We start from the raw sequence: 24,796 nt of genomic DNA on the forward strand, positions 1-24,796 counted from the left end.
CTGCACACCTACAACCTGTGCTCTGCAACAAGAGAAGCCACCACAATGAGAAGCCCATGTACCTCAATGAAGAATAGCTCCCGCTCTCAGCAACGAAGATGCAATGCAGCCATAAATAAACAAAACAAATAAATTAATTAAATAAATTAAATTAAATTAAATAAAAAAAGAAACAAACCAGACTCTATCTTAATTATGCCCATCAGAGTCATTGGTGAGCTGGAATCTGGGTGTGTCCACGGATAGCTAGTTGCCAAATCCCAGTGATGGCAGAAAATCTGGCAGAATTTCCCACTGACCCTGCCCCACCCCTTCCCCCCCGCAGAAGGTTCCACACCCCAGGTGCCCTCTGGGGTGGACCATTTCCGAGTTCATCAGTTTCCAGGAGAAGGTACGTGGTATGTGACCACAGCAGAGATGACCAGATGTCACAGCTGGCTTCCAGCTGGGTTAAGAGTGACTTTGCAGAGACCAGTGCCTGGATGACTGACCAGTTTCCTCACCCAAGTGACAAAAACAAGGGATCCCAAAAACGAGCTCATTTCCTTCATTTCCCTGCGGAATGGAACCCATGATCTTCAGTTCCTCAGAGAAGTGAAAGCAGCAACAAGGAATCCAGTAATTCCTGTTATCTGCAGCCTTAACAAGTCAGCCAAACAAGTGAGCCGAGCCTGGGGCGGTGGCCAGGAGCCCGCTCTCCAGACACTGCTGTCCTCCCTTCAAGCCCTGAAGCCAGGGGAGCCCAGGATGTCTCTGCTGCTGGCCTCCCTGCTGCTTCTCCTCCTCTCCACCCACAGCGCCCTGGCCCTGAGGGTCTGCTCCTTTAATGTGAGGTCCTTTGGGGAATCCAAGAAGGCAAACTGTGATGCCATGGATGTCATTGTGAAGGTGAGACCCCCTTCCTGTCAGAAGGATCGCTGGACACCCTTCACACTCTCTACAGCTTTCAGACTTTAAGAGACTCAGGAGGAATTTAACTGAAGTTAGTCCCTAGGGTGAAGGTAGCGTGTGTGTGTGTGTGTGTGTGTGTGTGTGTGTGCACGTGCACACACTTCTTCCTCCGTCTCTCCCCCTCCAGCCATCAACCTTATCCCAACTTCCAATTCTAATCTTTCTCCCCACTTAGATAAGACTTTCCTTGGGTAATCTGACCAATGTCTTGGGACTGTGCTCACATTCCTCTGGAGGCAGTTGACTCTCTTTATTTAGAGGTTAATTTATTTTTGATGCTGGAGTTGAAACCTTTCCCAGGACTCTGGGTTTTATTACCTTAGAAAATCCCAGAGGCACCACAGTGTGATGGGAGCTCCAGGAGCCCTGGGATCAGCTTCCACCTGGCAGCCAGGTGCACCGGCTCCGGAAGGCCTTTCTCCTCCCTGACCCCCCACCCCCTACCCCGTGCCTTTCAGCAAGAAAGGGTTATTGTGAAATGTAAATGCAGCACAGGGTTATTGTGAAAATATAATGAGTCCATGATAAGAGCTAACATTTATAAAGCCTTCGCTAAGCCCACTATATGCCAGGCACTGTAGACGCTTTATACAAGACAACTCATTTAACTTATGTTAAATAAGCTATGATCACACCTGTCATGTCTTCATAAATATTGGCCACCACCTCTTCACCCACAATTCCTTCCTCACAAAGCAATTTTCTTTCTTAATAGCAGCTTAATTTTTTAAATTATAAAGGTATAATTTTTAAATTATAAACTTATAATTTACAAATTAATTTTATTAAATTAAAAATAGTCATTATGGGGCTTCTCTGGTGGCGCAGTGGTTGGGAGTCCACCTGCCGATGCAGGGGACACGGGTTCGTGCCCCGGTCTGGGAGGGTCCCACATGCCGCGGAGTGGCTGGGCCCGTGCGCCATGGCCGCTGGGCCTGCACGTCCGGAGCCTGTGCTCCGCAGCGGGAGAGGCCACAGCAGTGAGAGGCCCGCGTATCGCAAAAAAAAAAAAAAAAGTCATTATGGACTATTTTGAAAATACAGAAACATATAAAGAAGTATCTTATCACTTGAAGATAACAGTTGTTGGTACTTGGGTAACTTTGTTATGGGCATTTTTCTACGCAAAAATAAATACATAAATCTGCATCTATTTTGCAGCATGGAGACACCCTATATCATCAGTTTTGTATTCTGCTTTTATATGAGAAGTATTTCACATGTTATTAATATTCTTTTAAAACACAACTTTTAATGCCTTATGCTGTGTTTGCAACATGTTTCATTTAATGCTTTCCTATTTGGGGATGCTTAGGTTGTTTCCAGTTTTTCTGTTGCAATGCATCTTCCTCTTTGATCTGTGTAAGTAATAATAATAACAGTACTTTGTTGTTTGCCTCCTATATGTCTGGCACTGCTCTAAGTATCCGTCTGTCCTCCAGCAATCCTGTGAGGGAATGACTATCATTATGCCAATTTATAGATGAGGAAACTGAGGTGTAGAGAAGTAGTAGATACCTTTTTACAATGGAAAACATTCCTCAAAGTGGGAAAACTAGACCAAAGGATTAATGCATTTTTTAAGGCTTTTGATACATATTCTAAAGTGTCTTCCAGAAAGATCTGACAGTGATAAGTGACTAAATCAGCAGGCTGGCTGGCTGACCAGCACCCAGCTCTCCTTGGTGAACCCTGCAAGGCTGATACCATGAAATGCAAGCCTATTTTTTTTTAACATCTTTATTGGAGTATAATTGCTTTACAATGGTGTGTTAGTTTCTGCTTTATAAAAAAGTGAATCAGATATACATGTACACGTATCCCCATAGCTCCTCCCTCTTGCGTCTCTCTCCCACCCTCCCTATCCCACCCCTCTAGGTGGTCACAAAGCACTGAGCTGATCTCCCTGTGCTATGTGGCTGCTTCCCACTAGCTATCTATTTTACATTTGGTAGTGTATATATGCCCATGCCACTCTCTCACTTTGTCCCTGCTTACCCTTCCCTCTCCCCATGTCCTCAAGTCCATTCTCTACGTCTGTGTCTTTATTCCTGTCCTGCCCCTAGGTTCTTCATAACCACTTTTTTTTTTTTTTAGATTCCATATATGTTAGCACACAGTATTTGTTTTTCTCTTTCTGACTTACTTCACTCTGTATGACAGGCTCTAGGTCCACCCACCTCACTACAAACAACTCAATTTCGTTTCTTTTTATGGCTGAGTAATATTCCATTGTATATATGTGCCACATCTCCTTTATCTATGCATCTGTCGATGGACACTTAGGTTGCTTCCATGTCCTGGCTATTGTAAATAGAGCTGCAATGGACATTGTTCTATATGACTCTTTTTTTTTTTTTGCGGTACGTGGGCCTCTCACTGCTGTGGCCTCTCCCGTTGCGGAGCACAGGCTCCGGACGCGCAGGCTCAGCGGCCGTGGCTCATGGGCCCAGCCGCTCCGTGGCATGTGGGATCTTCCCAGACCGGGGCACGAACCCGTGTCCCCTGCATCGGCAGGCAGACTCTCAACCACTGTGCCACCAGGGAAGCCCTATATGACTCTTTGAATTATGGCTTTCTTAGGGTATATAATGCAAGCCTACTGATGGAAGGATCCAGACTTGGACATAGTCTTCCTCCTCTGTCACTACACAGGTGCATTCTCAGCCCCCAGCACTTCTTAATGGCTGCACAGGCCAGTGCTGGTGGCTCTCTCTTCTATGCCCTTCTTGGAGAGGAAACTGGAACATATATGTGCTCTGGAAACAGGACCAGTGGCATATTCCCCCCGCTCCATGTCTTTGGAGAGGACGAAATTAACACTGGGGATACCCTGTCCCTGAGCAACAAATTCCAGCCTACCAGGACCCCATTACACAGAAAGGTCCCTGTCGTCTCTAATGGGCTTCGACTTGGTCTGCACCCTGGTTTCCAGGTTATTGCTCATCTTGAAGGAGCCTCTCCTGCATTTTTACTAAGTTCTTCCTCACCTCTCAGGGCCTGTTCAAATGCCTCCTCCTCCTTGGAGACTTTCCTGATCCTCTGGGCAGATGTAATTAATTATTCCTCAACACTCTCACAGCTCTGACTTTTATTTAGCACAACTTTCATTTGCCCCTCATTGTAGTTAGTTCTTTGCATTTCTCTCTCTCACTCTTAATGAGTCTTTGAGGGCGGAACTATATTTTAATAGTTTAGCATGCTGGGCTTTGCAGTCATGTTAACCTGAGTTCAAATCCTATTCTACCACCTATACCGGCTGTGTGACTTTAAACTAGTTACTCAATCACTCTGAGCTTGGTTTCCTCCTATGCTTAATGAGCTAAAAATCATAGTCATCTGATAGGGTTGGTGAGGCTCAGAGTAAATGTTATCTCTTACAGTTATTAACATTATAATTATACCTCTTTATTTCTGCAGTATCCAGCCTGGTATTCTTTACTTACTAAGGGTTTAATAAATATTTACTATTATTATTATTGTAATTATTCAAGCAAAGCCAAGAGGTAGGACGTGCAGGGGTCATGACCCTGGGCTCTGGACTTGTGTTGCCTAGGTTCACATTCTGCCTCAGCCACTTTCTAGCTGGGTGACTTTGGATAGTATCTCAGCTTTCCCAGAAAGAACCTCAGGCTCTTTGTCTTTAAAATGGACATGATAATAGTACTTACCTCAGGGAGTCCATCATTTATTTCAGAGAAGTTAGTTAATTTATCAAAGCACCCAATTTGATACTTAAAACATAGTGCCTAACAATAAAAAAAACAAACAACCCAATCGAAAAATGGGCAGAAGACCTAAGTAGACATTTCTCCAAAAAAGACGTACAGATGGCCAATAGGCACATGAAAAGATGCTCAACGTCACTAATTATTAGAGAAATGCAAATCAAAACTACAATGAGGTATCACCTCACACCAGTCAGAATGACCATCATTAAAAAAATCTACAAATAACAAATGCTAGAGAGGGTGTGGAGAAAAGGGAACCCTCCTAAGCTGTTATGGGAATGTAAATTGGTGCCACCACTGTAGAAAACAGTATGGAAGTTCCTCAGAAAAGTAAAAATAGAATTACCATATGATCCAGCAATCCCACTCCTGGGCATATATCCAGACAAAACTATCATTCAAAAAGATACATGCACCCCTATGTTCATAGCAGCACTATTCACAATAGCCAGGACGTGGAAACACCCTAAACATCCATCAACAGATGAATGGATAAAGAAGATGTGGTATTGAATACATATACACAATGGAATACTACTCAGCCATAAAAAAAGAATGAAATAATGCCATTTGCAGTAACATGGGTGTAACTAGAGATTATCATATGAAGTGAAGTAAGTCAGAAAGAGAAAGACAAATACCATACGATATCACTTATATGTGGAATCTAAAATATGACACAAATGAACCTACCTATGAAGCAGAAACAGACTTACATACATAAAGAACAGACTTGTGGTTGCCAAGGGGGAGAGGGGAGGGGAGAAATGAATGGGAGTTTGAGGTTAGTAGATGCAGACTATTACATATAGAATGGATGGACAACAAGGTCCTACTGTATAGCACAGGGAACTATAGTCAATGTCCTGGGACAAACCATAATGAAAAAGAATATTAAAAAGAAAGTATAAAAACAGAACATATATATATGTATAATTGAGTCACTTTGCTGTACAGCAGACATTAACACAACATTGTAAATCAACTATACTTCAATTAAAAAAAATAGTAGCGGGGCTTCCCTGGTGGCGCAGTGGTTGAGAGTCCGCCTGCTGATGCAAGGGACGCAGGTTCGTGCCCCGGTCCGGGAAGATCCCACATGCCGCGGAGCGGCTGGGCCCGTGAGCCATGGCCACTGAGCCTGCGCATCGGGAGCCTGTGCTCCGCAATGGGAGAGGCCACAGCGGTGAGAGTCCCGCGTACCGCAAAAAAAAAAAAAAAATAGTAGCATAGTATGTTATGTTATAGTAAGTGCCCAATAACAGATTTCATTATTTGTAGTAAATGGCCTCACACCCCTGGGAATTCTCTCTCTGCAGGTCATCAAACGCTGTGACATCATACTCCTGATGGAAATCAAGGACAGCAACAACATAATCTGTCCCACACTGATGGAGAGACTGAACGGGTAAAGGCAGGGCCCCTGGACACTCTGTCGGCTCAAAGCCAGGTGCAAGGGCATCTGAAAGTCCCTGGGAACTGAAACTAGTGTGAGAGCCAGCACTGGCCCAGACCACCAGGTCACGTGGCCAACACTGCCCAGGCTTTCAACTTTATTAACCGTGGTCCTGAGAACGTTCAACCAGCTAGTTTTAACATGATAAAGCAAAAGAGGGAAACAGGTGAGGAGTCAGGACCGAGAGAAATGAAAGAAACAGACTAGAGCCTGAGCTGAGAAGTACTGTTACAAAGAAAAGATTGAGCGCAAATATGAAATCATGATATACCCACAGGCTGGAATATTATGTAGCGATTAAACGTCATGGTTACCACAGAATAGGTTAGAGCTAAATATTCTAGCATGGAAAGATGGCTACCATATATGGAAAAAAGCAAGTTCAGAATTGTAGGTAGAGGGCTTCCCTGGTGGTGCAGTGGTTGGGAGTCCGCCTGCCGATGCAGGGGACACGGGTTCGTACCCCGGTCCGGGAAGATCCCACATGCCGCGGAGCAGCTGGGCCCGTGAGCCATGGCCGCTGAGCCTGCGTGTCCGGAGCCTGTGCTCCGCAACGGGGAGAGGCCACAACAGTGAGAGGCCCGCGTACCACAAAAAAAAAAAAAAAAAGAAAAGAATTGTAGGTAGAAAAGCCCATTTTAGTAGCCACACTACATCATATATGAATGAGGGTGTGCTTGAATTTGCGTCAGCATAAAAGAAAGACAGGAAGGATGTGCTCAAACTGTTAATAGTGGTTATTTCTGGGGCGGTGGTGGGTATGACTGGAGGACTATTGTGGAAGGGGTGTGAGAAGAAAATGGGAAACATTTGCTTTTTATTTTATATACTTCTGTATGATTTGAATATTTGAAAAAAATTTTGAATTGACTCTATAAATTAAAATTTTATAAATGAATGTCCTCGAATGGCTTTAAATGACATTGGGTTATATTTATGATTTATTTCTCAAAGAATAATCACCCCAGAGTGAGTTAAAAATGCATATTCGGGGCTTCCCTGGTGGCGCAGTGGTTGAGAGTCCGCCTGCTGATGCAGGGGACATGGGTTCGTGCCCTGGTCCGGGAAGATACCACATGCTGTGGAGCAGCTGGGCCCGTGAGCCATGGCCGCTGAGCCTGCGTGTCCGGAGCTTGTGCTCCGCAACGGGAGAGGCCACATCAGTGAGAGGCCCCCATACCGCAAAAAAAAAAAATGCATATTCAAGGGCCCCCGTCTATTAATTCTGAGACACACTAATTTCTTAAAACTTCTAATATAATGTTTCTTTTGTAGATATAAGATTAAACAATAGAGTATACAATAGGTACCAAGTTCAATTATGTAAAAAAGCAAAATGAAACAAAAAACATATAAAAAGATTCAAAGGCAATTAACTAAAATGTGGACGGTGGTACAAATTTACAAGGAATTTAATGTGATTTCTTCTTCTATATATTTTCTGTATTTTCCGAATTTTCTACAATGAGTGTGTTACACTCCCCCTTCCCTTTTCTTATGAAATATTTTAAACATAGTTAAAAGCACAGAGGAGATAACAAACAGCCATGTACCCTCCCATTCAGATTGAAAAAACAGTGATATCTGGCCATTATTACACTATTTTTATAATTAGGAAAACTCACATTGTGTTTTAGAAATGAATGGTCAATCCAGCCTCATCAGGCTGGGGAGGAAGAGCCTTGGATTCTCTCCTTCACACACAGGGCTCTTTGGGCTGACCGCACCCACCCACTCTGGGCCTCAGTTTCTCATCTGAAAACTCAGAGTTGGAGCAGTGTGTCTCCTTTTTAGCCTCCCAGATCTTCTGTTTCTGAGTCTGCTCTTGACAATGACAGAAGGAGTGCAGCCAAGGGGTTAGGCACCTATGCTCAGCTCAGACCACATGGGTTTGGATTCTGGCTTTGCCACGAAGGGCAAGTTACTGAACCTCACTGTACCTCATTTTCCCCATCTGTAAATGGAGATAATAATAGAACCCATCATCTTCTTGGGATGTGGCAATAATTAAATTTACTCATGCATGTAAGTGGTTGAGCTGTGCCTGGTATGGAGCAGTGGCGACTAAACGTTGGGATGTTCATTACTAGTCAAAGTAAGGGAAGTGTGATGGCAGGTGATGGTCCAGAGGACCGTAAGAAACAGCTACCGTTAATACCCTAACCAGGGTATCACAGTTGCCAGGCATCCTGTTAATCAATTTACATGTGCTATTTCATTTCCTCCCCACAACAACCTGTAGAGTAGGTACTGTTACTGCTTCCCTTATAGCTGAGGGACTGAGGCACAGAGAGCAGGGACCTGCCCAAGGTCACCCAGCCAGTAAATGGCCAAACCTACTTTTGAACCTGGGTCGTGTCTGTCTCCAAGGCCAATGCTCTATTCTGAGCCCCCTCAGCCATCCTTGGAGTGGCCCTGGCCAGTTTTCAGAATTATGAGGGACGGAGGGGACGGGGACACCAGGCACCTGCCCGCAGTTGGTCTGGATTAAGTCCTCCCACCTCCAGTGGTCTCGGTTCTCCCCAACCTCCCTAGACTCCATGCCACGGACTCCAGGCAGAGCCAGGCCTGTTTGTCTCCTAATTCCCTGTAAGCCAGGAGGGGCCCTCCTCACTTCACAGCTGAGTCATTGCGAGTAGTTTGCCAACCCAGGACTTGGCAAGGCTAGATTCAGGACAGGGCCAGCCTTCCCAAACTGGAAGCCCAGCAGAATCCACTGTCTGCACTCCTGGGGCTCCCATGACCAGATCTGCCTTAGAATATTCATTCCCAGGAATTTCTGTAGGGTCTAAGTTGGCCCCTAAACACTCTGCTTTTTTCCAACGGAACCTGAGAGTATGCCACAGCTTAGACATGCCCCAGAGCTTCTCGTGGGAAGATGAAGTAGAACTGCGTCATGCTCTGCCCAGGGTGGAGTTATCAGCAAGTTTGGCAAACACATCTGAGAGTCAAGTTTCCCTGATAAGGGTAAGGGGTAGGCTCAGTGGGACTTCATGACAATATCCTCAGCCCCCAGGACAGAAACAATAGTTGATTTGGAATCATAGTTCCAGGACTTGTGAGAAAATGTCTGGGGGTTTTCAGAGCAGAAGAGAATGTCCAAAAAAATGTTACTGGGAATCCTGCATATGATAAATGCTCAGGAGTGGTACATGGACAGGGTGACCTAGTGAGGTATACTCCACCAGGAAGTATGAGGTGCAGCCCAGCCATGGGCCAGAACAGTGTTTGGGGCTGATTGTGGCCTGAATCTTTCATGGTCTCAGTGGTGTCCCACAGGTACAGGCCAAAGCAGGTGGATTTGGGGGTGAGTAGGATCTGAGTTCAAATCCCAGCTTTGTACTTGCAAATTATAAAAATGGAGTAACGATAGTACCCACCTTATAAGGACAAGAAATAATGGCTGTAAAGATCCTGGTAGATGTTACAGTCCCAGTCAATGGTGGTGGCCCTTCTTATGAGACTCAACGCTTATGATGAACAGAAGCCCTCCTACATGACGTCACGGGAGATACAGAGGCAGACTGGAAGGAGGGGAACCTAGGCAGTAGAGAAATGTTTTTTCTTTAAGATGCAATGTAAACTCTTTTTTGTCTTCCAGAAATTCAAGAAGAGGCAAAACATATAACTATGTGATTAGCTCTCGTCTTGGAAGAAACACATACAAAGAACAGTATGCCTTTCTCTATAAGTAAGTATAAATTATGCTTCCTGGAACATGGTTCACTTATCAATTATGACTATGAATAGAATCAAAATCTTTTCTTTAAAACCAAATTTGGATCTCTAACCAGTTCTCAATATTGATCAAAATAATTGCTGTCAAAATCAGGGCTGATGCAAAGTATTAACTCTTCAAATCTAATCTACTGGTTGACTCAGTGACCTGGTCAGGAGAGTGAAGAGTTCTTTTTTCTTCCTGGTTAAGTCCTGGCTGGGGATGGAAACCTGAGCTGCCCAGCATGGCTGCTCTGGGACTTCATATTCTCATCTTCTTCCTACTAATAATTTGTTTCAAATCTGACCTTTAAGTTGTGAGTTCCCTAGATAACTAGTATTGCTCAGATCTTCAGCTCCCAAAGGGCTCTGGCCCTTGAGAAGACTTGACTGAGCCTTGTTCTCAGGCAAAAGATCCCTTCCAGTGCTCAAGCCTACAAGGGAGGCCAAGAGAACTGTGAGAACCTACGTCTCTGCTTCTTGAAAGAAGGAAGAAGCCAACCAACTCATCTGGGAGGACTTTCTTTTTTTTTTTCTTCTAGGGAAAAGCTAGTGTCTGTGAAAGCAAGCTACCTCTACCATGACTATCAGGCTGGCGATGCAGATGTATTTTCCAGGGAACCCTTTGTGGTCTGGTTCCAGTCACCCTACACCGGTGAGACCCACAGGCCCCTCTCACCCCTGATATCCCCAGCGATCCCATAAACGGGCAGCAGCCCTGAGTGTGGGCTGTGATCCCAGGGTTTATGCAGCATCTTTAGTGAGGCATCAGGCTTGAGATGACCCTTAAGAACTTCTAACACTTGAATGTAGAGGATGCAGTATAGTTTGATGACACCAGGCTGGGTTCTCAGAATGCCACGACTCAAGACTTCCTCAGCTAAGAAGCCACTTTCTTAAATCAATGATAACCTTACTCTCTTTGGAGCATTTAGGCTGATAGAAATTATTTACAAAAATCCCTTAGTCCCAATCAAGTACAGCTATTCCTTCATTTGAAAAATTCTAGCAATGGCCAGCAAAGATGATCTCCCAACCTAGAATCACAGTGTCCCTCCAGTACCCACTGAGCAATCTCCCCCACAGATTGGGGGTGGAGAGGAATCCAAAAGATTGCACCCTGATCTCTGACAACAATAGTACTTGTATTAGTCACTAACAATTATTGATCCCTGATTAGCGCCAGGTTCCTGTAATCTTTGCAACACCCTGCAAGGTAGCAACTAGGATTATCTCCACTTTACACTGGAAGAGACTGAGGTTCAAATAGATGGAGTCACTTATTCAAGGTCACCCAGCAGTTATTGAAGTGGACGAGCTAGGGTTGCAACTCAAACTAGCATCTCGGGAGCCCACACTTTTTACCACCATGCAACCCTCAATGGATAGTCAAGAATTAATTTGGTTTATAGACTGGAACTATATAGAATCAAATATTTTTTCAACACCCACTACATGTCAGGCTCTGTTCTGGGCACTGGACAAGACAGATGAAAGGTCCCTGCCCTTGTGAAGTTATGTTGCAGCAGGGAGACAGAGAATGACCAAATAAATATATGCAGAGCTGTACATATGAATACCTATATCTATACTATACAAATATTAACATCTTGAACTATGAAGTTCACTATTTTGGCAGAGGGTTAATTAGCTCAGGGGCAGAGTATTTCAGGAAAACAAACATGGGAGAATGGTAGGAAATTCCCAGTAGGAAAAAAAACAAAAAACAAAAAAATGAGGAGATGGGGGCTATTGAGGGCAAGAAATGCCTTTCAGAGAGCATGTTCAATAATCATCTTTGTCATGCACACAATTCACATTTAGCTGATCTGGCAGTGTTAGGAGAGGCCCTCCCCACCAAATCATTATTTCTTCTCTGAGCCTTTGTGAACTGCTGAACAAACCTGTTTGTCTGGAGCTTCCACCCTTCCCTCCCCCTCCCCCACACTCCCACCCTGGCTGGGATGGCACTACAGCTGTGTCATGTCTGGAGTCTTCTATCTTGCCTAAGGAAATGTCTTTATGTCCTGCCTGTTTGGGATTAAAGATGAAGGAGTTGGCCATTCATCTATATTTTCTTTCCTCCATTCATTCTCTCATTCATTCATTCATGTATTCAATCAACAAACATTTCTGAGCACCTCCAATGTGCCGGGCACGGTGCTAGGTGCTAGAGCCAAGAGGGTGAACAAGACAGATAAGCCTGCTCTCACAGAGCTTAGGCTCCAGTGGGCCAAACTAAGGAGCCAAGCAGGTAATTTCAGAGCATGAAGGCAGTAAGCAGGGTTCACTGAATAGCCGGGTGAGGGGCCACCTTAGACAGGGCAATCAGGGATGGCCCCTTGGAGGTGACAATGGCTGTGACCCAAAGAAGCCAGTCACAGAGAGGTGGTGGAAAGGCATTCTGGAGGGAGGAGGGCACAGTGAGCACACAAGCTCAGAGGTGGGAAAGGAGCTGGGGTGTTTAGGGGACCAAAAGAGGTTGGGGAGTGGAGAGGAGGAGTGAGGGGGAGAGTGAGAGATGGGCTGCTGGACCAGGGTGTGGTCCTGGAGACAGGCTGCCGGTCTGAGTCCCGGCTCCCTGCTGTGGGACTTGAGCAGTGATCACTCAACAGCCCCCCCGCTCCTGAGTAGGAGTGGGGACCCAGGCACAGAACAAGGGAAAGCCCGAGAAGGAGGTATTCAGAATGACACAGATGGGCAAGACGCCCACATCCCCTCTCTCAGGCTCCCTCAGTCCCTCCTGGTGGGGGAGGTTTTTAGACACTCCACAAAGGACCACTCTGTGTTTTAAATAAACTTTTCCAGGCTTTTTTTTTTTTTTTTTTTCTTCTGATTACAAAAGGAGTATAAACTGACAAGCCTCAATTTTTTTAATTAGAAAAAACATTTTTTCTTAGTACAAAGCCAAACAGCCTTCATATTTTTAAAAAATAGAAAATACGGGGTTTTTTAAAATGAGAAAATAAAAACACCCACAATGCCAGTCAGGAACACCGTCTACCAGCTTTCTCTTAGCCACGCAGGGCAAGTCAGAGAAAAGAGGCTTTCATGTGCTGAGAATAGCTGCCTTATGACCCTAAGATCATTTATATCTCAACCACTGGACCCTCTGGAAATGGGGGGCCCCAGACGACACAGTCCGTGCCTTGTGGGGGGACAGCCTGTTTCCCTCAAGCAATGTTCGTGGAATCTTTCCAGAGGAAACGTGTGACCTCTGCCTCTTTCCTCTTCCTCAGCTGTCAAGGACTTCGTGATTGTTCCCCTGCACACCACCCCTGAGACATCCGTTAAAGAGATTGATGAGCTGGCTGATGTCTATACGGATGTGAAACGTCGCTGGAAGGTGGAGGTGATGACCCTCTGTGTCTGATGAATTCCCATCTAGCAGGGGTAGAATCTGGTCCCTGAGAGGCATGAGTGGCTCTGAGGGAGGGCGAGGACGCAGGGCCTGTGCAGACCACCACCACTTTAGAGCCTCATTTTAGGCCTTCCCTCAGTCCTAAATATCTTACTGCTGAATCTGCCTGGGTACCATCCATGTGGGCCTTGGGAATTCATACCCTGCTCCACTAACAATGGCTGCCAACATTCACTGAGCGAATGAGTACCTGGTGCCGGGCACTATGCTAAGGCTGGACATGGACAAGTTTATTTAATCCTCCCAATACCCTGATGAGATAACTATTTTGATCATTCCCACTTCACGACTGAGAATAGTAAGAAAAAGAGAGGTCAGGAGTCTTTCAGCTACAAGTGACAGAATCTCAAAATGGCTCATGAAAAGGAAGAGCAATTTATTGGTTCAGGCATAGCTGGACCCAGGGCTCAGACAAGGTAATCAGGGCTTGTCTTGTCTCTCTCTCCATCTCTTGACCTTCCTTTCCCCTGGGTGGGCTCCATTCTCAGGCTGGCTCCACCCTTGGGATGGTAAGATAGCTGCCAGCAGCTGCCAGAGCAATTGACAAATTTTCTGCCCCACAATGCAACAAATACCCTGGGGTTGAGTCTCATTGGCTATGATTGTGTCACATGTCCATCCCTGACCCAATCATTGTGATCAGGTGGCTGAGATGCTCTGATTGGTTAAGTCTGTTTCAGCTCTACCCCAACCTCAGGGACTAAGGTGGAGGAGGGAGATGGTTTCCCAAAGAAATTAGGGGTGCTATTCTCACAGAAGGGGAATACATCCACCATCCTTCTTGGTTTCAATTATTTCCTCGTGTGGACAACAGGGATGCCACCTCCTGTGTCTGCGAGGCCTACGAAAGCTCTTGGCAAATATGGAAGTGCTTCAGAGGGCTCTTCCTCATTCCTCCTTTCTCCTTTTGAGATGTGACTCCAGTGACCCCCTTCCTCCTCCTCAGTTCTGCTGCTCAAAGTGCAAAATCAGTCAAATAAAGTGTGGACACAGAGCTGGGGCATGGCGCACACAAGGGGTATATTTCATTGCTTATTTGTAAAAAGCAGGGCAAGAGAAAGACTCATTTGTTCCTAAAATTATAAATTCCACTCATTCATTCAGCAAGAATTTATTGAGCATCTGTTAAGTGCCAGGCAGTGGGGAGCCATCAGTGGCACAAAAATGAACAAGAGGGGAAACTCTTGTGCTCTGAGGGAGGGGCCTTCAGTGAGGCTGATCAGGGTTCAATAGCCTAGAGCAGGTCACTTTACCCCTCTCTCCTTTTTCCACAGGGCTGTCAAAGGTTCCTTCTACCTCCTGGTGTTTATTGTAAGATTTAAATTAAACTTTAGAAAATGCTTAATGCTGAGCCTGGTACACAGTGAATGCTCAATAAATCATGCCTATATTAATAGAAGCTGGTTGACACTCGGGTTAAGGATGACATCCTGTCCTCAACCGCACCCACCGACCTCAGGGAAAACCATGATACCCAAGGTCAAAATAAAATGTTTTTGACGAAAACTCTAAAGTCAGCAACAACACCAAACAATAGCACAAGCAAGGAAATCTGCGTTTCCTCTTGAGGAGTATTAAAATTCTGTTTCAAGAGCCCTGCAAAGAAAAACACTTCCAAGATAGAATGCTCTGATGGTGGTCTCGGGGCAGAGGCGGACAGCGCATTCTATCACCCCCCTCCACCCCCCACTTAAGCCTCTTCTCACTTCCTCAATAGGCAAAATTTCCACAGGAGTAAGTTCCTAGCTTCAAAAGAGGAGAGAAAGAGCAGTGCCAAAGCTGTCAAATATACCACCCGAGTTCATTTTCCCTGCTTGGAAACAAAAGGCATCAATTCATTCATATGTTTATACCTTACAGTAGTTTAAGTCAGAGACAAAAGAAGTGAGGGAATAACTGAGCTGGATTCTTCCATCCCCACCTAAATCTGCGCCCCAAATTAGAGAGATTTGGTGACTAAGAACAAGAGGGAGCAGCTACAGCAAACAACCTTCTTCCCATTGAGAACACACTTCCTTGTCATACTCGCCTGTCAAATACTCATCAGAACTGTGACTCCATTTTAAACTGTGGCCTCTTCTTTTAAAAAGCAAAATGAAATTAAGACCCTTTATTATTTTGCTAGGGCTGCCGTAACAAAGTACCAAAGACTGGGTGGCTTAAACAACAGAAATTTATATTCTCACAGTTCTGGAAGGCTGGATGTCCAAGACCAAAGCGGCAACAGGGTTTGGTTCTTCTGAGGCCCCTCTCCTTGGTCTTCCCTCTGTGTCTATGCCCTAATCTCTTTTTATGAGTCACATCAGATTAGGGTCCACCCATATAACCTTATTTTACCCAAATTAGCTCTTTAAAGGTCATCTACAAATACAGTCACAGTCTTAGGTACTGGGGGTTAGAACATATGAATTTGGGGGGACACAATTCAGTTGATAATAGAACTCATCGTTTATTGGGTGTGCGAGGTGGAGTCATTGCTACCAGTTTTGCCTGAAAGCATTAGACTACAATGCCTACAGGTGACAGTTTCGAATCTTGTCTTTCAGAATTTCATTTTCATGGGTGACTTCAATGCCGGCTGCAGCTACGTCCCCAAGAAGGCCTGGAAGAACATCCGCCTGAGGACCGACCCCAAGTTCATTTGGCTGATCGGAGACCAAGAGGATACCACGATCAAGAAGAGCACAAACTGTGCCTATGACAGGTAGGAGGCATCCACCAGACCACCACGAGCCCATACAGTGCTTGGTATGCATTGGAAAAGGTGGCCCCCTCTGGGCAGATGAAGCTCTTGGCTTGGAGAGCTGAGCCAGTTAGACTTTAAGCTTCTCCACTGGGTACTTTGTGCAGTATGCAACCTGCGTGGCCATATATGGTGGCCTTGGTCACTGTAGCTTAGCGGTGGCAAGTGCAGGCTTTGCTGTCAGACGGGCCTAGGTTCAAATCCTGGCTCTTACCACTTAATATGTCTGGGACCAAGAGACTTAAGCTCTCTGTGTCTTTGTTCCCTTACCTGTAAAATGGAGATTGTAGTAGTGCCTCACTCATACATGAAGACTAAACAAAGTAACATATATAAATCTTCACATGCAATGTCTGGAATATGGTAAATGCTCAACATATTCATTGGCTGTCAATTATTCCATCACAAAGACATACCACAGTTTACTCACTCAGTCTTCTGTCACTGGGCATTAGGTTGTTACCAAGGGTTTGCTATTAAAAGCATAGCTGAAATGAACATCCTATATATGCATTTATTATTATTATTTTGTTTTTTGCGGCACGCGGGCCTCTCAATGTGGCCTCTCCCGCTGCGGAGCGCAGGCTCCAGACGTACAGGCTCAGTGGCCATGGCTCACGGGCCCAGCCGCCCCGTGGCATGTGGGATCTTCCCGGACCGGGGCACGAACCCGTGTCCCCTGCATCGGCAGGCAGACTCTCAACCACTGCGCCACCAGGGAAGCCCCTATATGTGCATTTTGTGTTTATTTATGATTTCCTCAGGGTAAAAGTCTAAAAATGAGACTAGTTAGTGCAAGGCAATTTACACTTCTAATGCTTTTGCTATACACTTTTTTTTTTTTTTTTGGCCGTGCCTCACAGCTTGCGGGACTTTAGTTCCCTGACCAGGGACTGAAGCCGGGCCATGGCAGTGAAAGCGCCGACTCCTAACCACTGGACTGCCAAGGAATTCCTACACATTTCTAAATGCAAATATATACATTTAAATAATAGCATTCTCTGGTATTTGTAAAGCCTCCCTGGAGATTTTCCATCAGCTTTCAACTTTGCTCCTTAAGTCAGGAGGGAGGTGAGGGGGGACCTGAAGCGTGTGAATGTTCATGACTGGCACATCCACAGCGGACACCACAGGCAGGAAAGTCCCTAGGAGCCGTGTTCCCAGGAGTGGTTGCTGTTCCCAAGCTCAGTCTGCGCGCGATGGCCATCTGCAAGCAGACAGTTTCCATTTCTCTAGTTTCGAGTTCTGAGTTTCCTTCCCATCCCATGACCTCTTCTGCTCCTGTTAGAGCTTTCAGGGCTGATGCGCCCTCTGCAGACATCATCACTTCTGCTCCCCAAGGTGGAAACAGCCCTGGCCCTGGGGGAAGTAGAACCAAGGTGAGAAGTTACAGGAGACTGAGCTTCCTGGGTACCTGCCCCCGCCATCCCATTTTGAGGGGCTGCAGCAAAGCTGGTTGGAGAGGGCCACTCACCCACTTGCACATGCCAGCTGTGTGGCCTTGGGCAGGTCAAGTCCCTTCTGTGGTCCCATTCTTTATCCCTGGCAGAGAAGAGGGAGGTGATCGAAAGTGATGGAGCAGAACAGTGAATCCCAGGGAAAGATGGATTAGATGGGGTGGCGGAACAGGTTAAAAAAGGTGTTTATTAAAGGACCCCCAGTATTACGCACTTGTATGCCAAAGGACGGTAGGATTACAATGTGCTTTTAAACATTAATTTCTTGTTTTGCTGCTCTGAATTTCCTCTGTTTTCCGTAACAGTATATATCTTTTATGGTTTGTAAAAAGGAATATGAGGAGAGAAGATGAAATGGCCTCATTTCCAGTCTTTGTTCTGTGTGCAAATATTTATTGAACACTTTCCATGTGCTGAGTGCTAGTGGACAGGCCAAGATGTGCAGAGCTGGCTGGGCACTGGAGCAGCCGCAGGGAGCTTAGTGTGATCCGCAGACTCACCAGCACACAGAACTAGCAGAAGTCTGAAATGGGGGAGCCTTAACTATGCTGTTCTTGACTCTCTGGGTCTGAAAGGATGGCTTCAAGAAATCTCCACCCAAGGGACTTCCCTGGCGGTCCCGTGGTTAAGTGGTTAAGACCTCTCCTTCCGATTCAGGGGCTTTGATTCCTGGTTGGGGAGCTAAGATCCCACATGCCTCGCAGCAAAAAAGCCAAAAAAACATCAAACAGAAGCAATAGTGTAACAAATTCAATAGACTTTAAAAATGGTCCACATCAAAAGAAAAAAATCTTTAAAAAAAAGAAATCTCCACCCAAGTGTGAAGAGTTTACTTATGGAGATTAGTTTAAAATTAACCAGGTGGTTGTTGGTCACAAACAAAGGAAACCAGGTCAGCTGGTCGGAATCAGGGAAAGCTCATTGGACAGTCATGGGCTGGCAGTTTAACCCAGCTTGTTATTCTTCAGCCAGTCAGCTGGGGCCATGTAGACCCCAACCACATCACCACACTCGGGATACATTAGATTCCATTTAACCACCACGTTCCCATTTTCTGTCATCACTGTAAAGCAACTGTACTATGGTTTTTCTCTATATTTTTCTTTAAATCTATTCACTTATTACTGAAATAAATATATTTAAAAAGGAAATTTCATAAAGCTAAGGTAAGAAAACAGCACCACTTGCCATAAATAAAAAATAATTGTAAAAGTAAGCCCAGTGAAAACCGAACAATGTTACATTATACCTTAATTCTCTTGTCTGCAGAATGCTCTCTCTTGGTCAAAATAGGAGCTTAGGGAGGCATTAAAGATAAACCAGAACCTTTCTCCATAATTGAATCAGGAAAAGTGAAAATAATTGCAAAGGGAACATCTTTTCAGTACGCAAGCCATTGCAATGTGCTGTGATGTCCGTGTCTCTTCTACCGCCAGGGCTCCCTGCTCACACAAGGGACACTGTCCTGGTGCCCACAGATCACCGCAGAGCTGACCCTGTTTCCCATCCATAGGCACTGTCCTGAGGGTCTCTGTCGGGGAGGGGGAAATTTCTGCCTCAACCCCTCTTGAGTTCTTATGGCTGGACTATAATAAAATTGACACAAGACCAATTAATAGGAGAAAAAGAAACAAATCTTAATTTGTGCACATGGAGGTCTCATAGAAATAGGACCTAAGAATTGGTCAAATCACAGCAATATCTTTTTTGATCTACCTCCTAGAGTAATGAAAATAAAAACAAAAATAAACAAATGGGACCTAATTAAACTTAAAAGCTTCTGCACAGCAAAGGAAACCATAAACAAAACAAAAAGACAACCTACAGAATGGGGAGAAAACATTTGCAAATGGAACAACTGACAAGGGATTAATCTCCAAAATATATAAACAGCTCATGCAGCTCTATGTCAAAAATACAAACAGCTCATGCAGCTCTATGTCAAAAAAACAATCAAAAAATGGGCAGGGGATCTAAATAGACATTTCTCCAAAGAAGACATACAGATGGCCAAAAGGCACAGGAAAAGATGCTCAACATCACTAATTATCAGAGAAATGAAAATCAAAACTACAGTGAGGTATCACCTCACACCAGTAAGAATGGCCATCATCAAAAAGTCTACAAATAACAAATGCTGGAGAGGGTGTGGAGAAAAGTGAACCCTCCTACACTGTTGGTTGGAATGTAAATTGGTACAACCACTACGGAGAACAGTATGGATGTTCCCTAAAAAACTAAAACTAGAACTACCATATGATATAGCAATCCCACTCCTGGGCATATATCCAGATAAAACCATAATCCAAAAGGATACATGCACCCCAGTGTTCACTGCAGCACTATTTACAACAGCCAAGACATGGAAGCAACCTAAATGTCCATTGTCAGAGGAATGCATGAAGAAGATGTGGTACATATATACAATGGAATATTACTCAGCCATAAAAAATAATGAAATAATGCCATTTGCAGCAACATGGGTGGACCTAGAGATTATCATACTAAGTGAAGTAAGCCAGACAGAGAAAGACAAATATCATATGATATCACTCCTATGTGGAAATCTAATTTTAAAAAATAAAGATACAAATGAACTTATTTACAAAACAGAAACAGACTTACAGATATTGAGAACAAACTTATGGTTACCAAAGGGGGAATGTGAGATAAATCAGGAGCTTGGGATGAACACACACACACACACACACACAACTATATATAAGATAGATAGGGACTTCCCTGGTGGTCCAGTGGCTAAGACTCCACGCTCCCAATGCAGGGGGCCTAGGTTCGATCCCTGGTCAGGGAACTAGATCCCACATGCTGCAACTAAGAGTTCGCATGATGCAACTAAGACCCGGCACAGCCAAATAAATACATAACTAAAAATATTTTTTAAAAAAGATAGATAACCAAGAAGGACCTACTGTACAGCACAGGGAACTCTACTCAGTATTCTCTGATAACCTATATGAGAAAAGAATCTTAAAAAGAATGAATATATATATGTGTATAACTGAGTCACTTTGCTGTACACCTGAAACTAACATGACATTGTAAATCAACTATACTCCAATAAAATTAAAATAAAAAAAAAAGAAGTGGTCAAAGCAGGCAGTTTTTATACTTTTTAGACCAAAAAAACAATACATTTGTGAGGAATTGAGCGGACAAAGAAACTCAGGTTTTGGGTTCTCAATGAGTGAAGAATCTAAAGAGAATTTGGGCTTGGGGCAGTGAATTAAAGAGGTAACAAGGTTTGTTCACACAGGCTGCTTGGCCTGAATTCCCTTTCTCTGGGGATAAGGGTGCTGGTCCTTCCTTCTAGCTCCAGATGCAGGGAGTGCATCTTTCACAGAGGAGATTTATTTCTGCTTTCAGGGAGACTGACAGGAGGGTCAGAGTGTCCCTACTGTGTTAGCCATTTAAGTAACTTTAAGTCAAAATAATCAATATGCCATTGTGGCATATTTTGGGATGGCCCGCCCTGAGCTTCAACACAAGCCAAAACCAGGGCTGGACTTTTGAACTCCATGTGAAAGTGCCAAGCGGTTCAGTCATTCTAGATGTCAAGCAGGAAGCCTGGTTTGATCTCAGAAATCAACAAGGTGGATTAATGTGACTATCTTCCCTCTTCTTCTCCAGGATCGTGCTTAGAGGACAAGAGGTTGTCACCTCTGTTGTTCCTCAATCAAGCAGCATCTTTGACTTCCAGAAAGCTTACAGGTTGACCGAACAGAAGGTACAGCTGTCATCTTGTTTTTCTGTGCCACCGTCCTGGGAAGATGGGTTGGTGTCACCCACTGGTGGTTCAGGTCACCAATGGAGATCTGACATTGAGCCACTGGACCCTGAGTCTCAAAGTCTATGATTCCATGACTTGAGGACCTGCCTCAATTTCTGACTGAACTGGTGCAGGGACAATGCTCCCAGTGCATGTTCTGTTGGGTGACTTGGGACATTTCATCCTGGGCCTCCCTCAGCTTGAATTCGTTCATCACTAAAATGAAGGTGTCTCCTAATTCCCAAATTTATCTCTCCTTTCTCTTTACAGGCCCTGGATGTCAGCGACCACTTTCCAGTTGAATTTAAACTTCAGTCTTCAAGGGCCTTCACCAACAGCAAAGGATCTGTCTCTCCAAAGAAGAAAAAAAAGACCAGTCGTGCCTAGATACAAGGGTGCTATTTTATTAACCATTTCTTGCCTCTACATAAAGCAACTCCAATAGGTATGGACTGTTCCCGGCACTCAGGAAACAAGACTGGCCCAACTGCATTCATTTTTCAACTTGTATCTAATTCATCTTGAGCCAAATTGGGAAGAGTGTCTTCTATTCTCCCTCTAGAGCTCGAGCTCATACCTCCCCTGAATTACTCAAAAGGACACTAGGGTCTTTTGCAGTCCAAAACAATGGCCTTCATGTCCGGAGCTAGAGCCCCATCAGCTGTCACTGCTCTACCTGCCAAGAGAGGCCGCAGGAAGAGGAACATCAGCTTTCCGTCTTCTTGAGGGTGTCCTGTTCCATGCGAAATGACCAGAAATGCCAAGGACACCAAGGCCCCAACTGTAGCCCATGATTTGGGCAATGAACTGCTTTAGGATCTGGCCCTCCTGTCTGAGGTCAGGCCACAATCATATCCTGCAGGGATGAAGGGTGAAGGCCATTCCCACGGGTCTCCCTGCCTTTAAATAGTCCTCCAACTCAGCCAGCCCAGTAACCACCAGTGTCATCCTTTGAAATTCCAGTCTGACCACAGCGCCCCCTCTTTCCCACCCCCTGCTTTAAAAGCCCCTGAAGGAGCTCCCATCACCACCTGGAGAGAGCCCAGGGCATTTGGACACCCATGAAGGTCTCTATTACCTGGCCTATGATGTCAGCCTTACCTTCGTCCCACCTTGCAATTTTGCCCAGCAGGACTGCCCCTTCCCCGCATGCCCCAAGCTCTCCCTCCTTCTGGGCTCTGGCTCAGCCCATCCCAGAGCCTGGGCAAGAAACCCCGGCCACCCCAACATATGCCATACCCCTATTATAACATTCACCACATTGCATGTCACCAAGGCCACTATTTGAGCTCTTTGGGGGACCTGGTGGGACAAAGGCCCAGTTGGCTGGGAGGGACTGGAGGATTTTGTTATCTTTCTGCAACTAAAGACTTGCAGAGGAGTCCAGCAGCGAGGCACCATTTTACCTAGATCCACGGTGACCATTTTTTTTCGGTTTGTTTTGCTTTGTTTTCCCTTATATTGTTCCTCTGTCCAAGTAGTACATGAACAGGGCTAAATCTGCAAGCAGTACCAAGGAATAAGCAAAGAGAAGGAACGCTGTGCCTTGGGCCCCCTGCTGTGCTGTCTCAGAAGCAGCCCCTCCTACCAGCTTACGCATCCCACCAGAGAGTCTGCATAAATAAGCACTGTGTGTAACTTTGAGAAATACAGAGTATAGCATTCTATACACGTGGTCCCTCTCTGCTGATTTTCCTAAATATATCCAGGACGATGTGACTTTTGATATAAGAAAACGAGACTGTAAGCCTGATTTCTTTTTTTATAAATTTATTTATTTATTTGTTTGTGGGTTTTGGGGCTGTGTTGGGTCTTCGTTGCTGTGCGCGGGCTTTCTCTAGTTGTGGCGAGCGGGGCTAATCTTCATTGCGGTATGTGGGCTTCTCATTGTGGTGGTTTCTCTTGTCTTGGAACGTGGGCTCAGTAGTTGTGGCTCACGGGCTCTAGAGCGCAGGCTCAGTAGTTGTGGCGCACGGGCTTAGTTGCTCCACGGCATGTGGGATCTTCCTGGACCAGGGCTTGAACTCACGTCCCCTGCATTGGCAGGAGGATTCTTAACCACTGTGCCACCAGGGAAGCCCAGAGGCTGTATTTTTATTAACAGGACTTGCTTCATTGAAGGGTAGGCCAGGCAAGCCTTTGGGTACGTATGGCTCTCACTTAATTATTTAGAATGAATTTCTGCCATACAAAGAATCAGGCGAAGTTTCCTTTTTTTTCTTCTTCTTCTTTTTTTTTTTTTTTGGTCGTGCCAGGTGGCTTGCAGGATCTTAGTTCTCCGACCAGAGATTGAACCTGGGCCCTGGGCAGTGAAAGTGTGAAGTCCTAACCACTGAACCACCAGGGAATTCCCTTTTTTTTCTTTAATAACTTTATTTATTTATTTTTGGCTGTGCTGGGTCTTTGTTGCTGCGTGCAGGCTTTCTCTAGCTACAGAGAGCAGGGGCTACTCTTCGTTGTGGTGCGTGGGCTTCTCATTTCAGTGGCTTCTCTTGCTGCGGAGCACGGGCTCTAGGTGCACGGGTTTCCGTAGTTGTGGCGCACGGGCTTAGTTGCTCCACGGCACGTGGGATCTTCCCGGACCAGAGCTCGAACCTGTGTCCCCAGCATTGGCAGGCAGATTCTTAACCACTGTGCCACCAGGGAAGTCCTCCATTTCTTTATCATTCAACGCAGCAAGTATTTTGGCAAGTCTTGAGAAATGGAGAGGCCCCTATTTCCAGTCTTTGCTATTTTCTCGTCTTCATCAACACTCCTTTCCTGCTTCAGACAAACATGCTCCCCAGTGCCCTTCATCCCATCCCTGTGAGTCAGTGGCCGGGGTGGGAAGGAGAGAAGGGAGGTTCTCCAGGTCAGCAACCCTGGCTCCCATCTCTCGCTCGGACTGAAGAAGGCAAGTATAAAGGGCAGTTGCCAAACCGGGAGAGGAAAGAGTGACAAACTGGAGGCCACATCCCTCTTCCCGCCCAGAAGGAGAAAAAGCACCCAGCCCAGGGATGTGTGGGTGAGAGAGGTTCACACCTGTGTCAGCCACCTAGGACCCCTATCGGGGCTTCCACCCAAATAGTCCTGAAGGCAGAGACCACATTGAGGAGCCAGTATTCCATGTCACTAACAGGTCACATCTTGAAGGAGGAGTGAGTAACTGCAGTCCCACAGGACGCTGGCAGCAGTGTGTTCAAGCTTTTAGGATTCAGGGAAACTACCGAGATTAAGTAAATCTAAAGGAATTTCAAGGAAACAAGGATGCGCACACATACACACTCGATCCTTCTGGGAAAATGGGTTGGGAAACAGTGAGTGCCCTGCATGGAACACTAGCTGAATGACTGCTTGGTTCCCCAGGCTTCGTGGGGCCAAGGGCAAAGGGGGCGGCCCTAGTCCAAGCCACTGACTCTTGTTTGATGACATCGCAGCCTCCTTACTGGTCCCACCACGTCCCCCCTACAATCTGTTCTCCTCCCGCAAACAGGGTGTGCTCCCTAAAATGCAAATCTCATCCTATCTCTCCCCTGCCTTCAACCCTCAATGGC

The 24,796-nt window shown here is 45.4% G+C and overlaps 1 protein-coding gene across 2 annotated transcripts; it reads left to right on the plus strand.

The window, feature by feature from the left end:
- Positions 1-617: 617 nt before the first annotated feature.
- On the plus strand, positions 618-23,179 carry DNASE1L3 (deoxyribonuclease 1L3; the record flags this gene model as incomplete). Of its 2 annotated transcripts, XM_081246703.1 has the most annotated exons (8): positions 618-888; positions 6,002-6,090; positions 9,740-9,829; positions 10,398-10,510; positions 13,095-13,207; positions 15,823-15,980; positions 21,125-21,221; positions 21,534-23,179. In XM_081246703.1, the coding sequence occupies exons 1-8, from the start codon at positions 748-750 to the stop codon at positions 21,648-21,650; spliced, it is 918 nt and encodes a 305-aa protein (XP_081102829.1). In that variant the 5' UTR covers positions 618-747. The 2 variants fall into 2 exon arrangements, with proteins under 2 accessions (XP_081102829.1, XP_081102828.1); XM_081246702.1 differs by lacking the exon at positions 21,534-23,179 and having other exon boundaries at positions 21,125-21,350.
- Positions 23,180-24,796: the final 1,617 nt, after the last annotated feature.

Source organism: Mesoplodon bidens, assembly GCF_964165515.1.
Source record: "Mesoplodon bidens genome assembly, chromosome: 10".
NCBI classification, from domain to species: Eukaryota; Metazoa; Chordata; class Mammalia; order Artiodactyla; family Ziphiidae; genus Mesoplodon; species Mesoplodon bidens.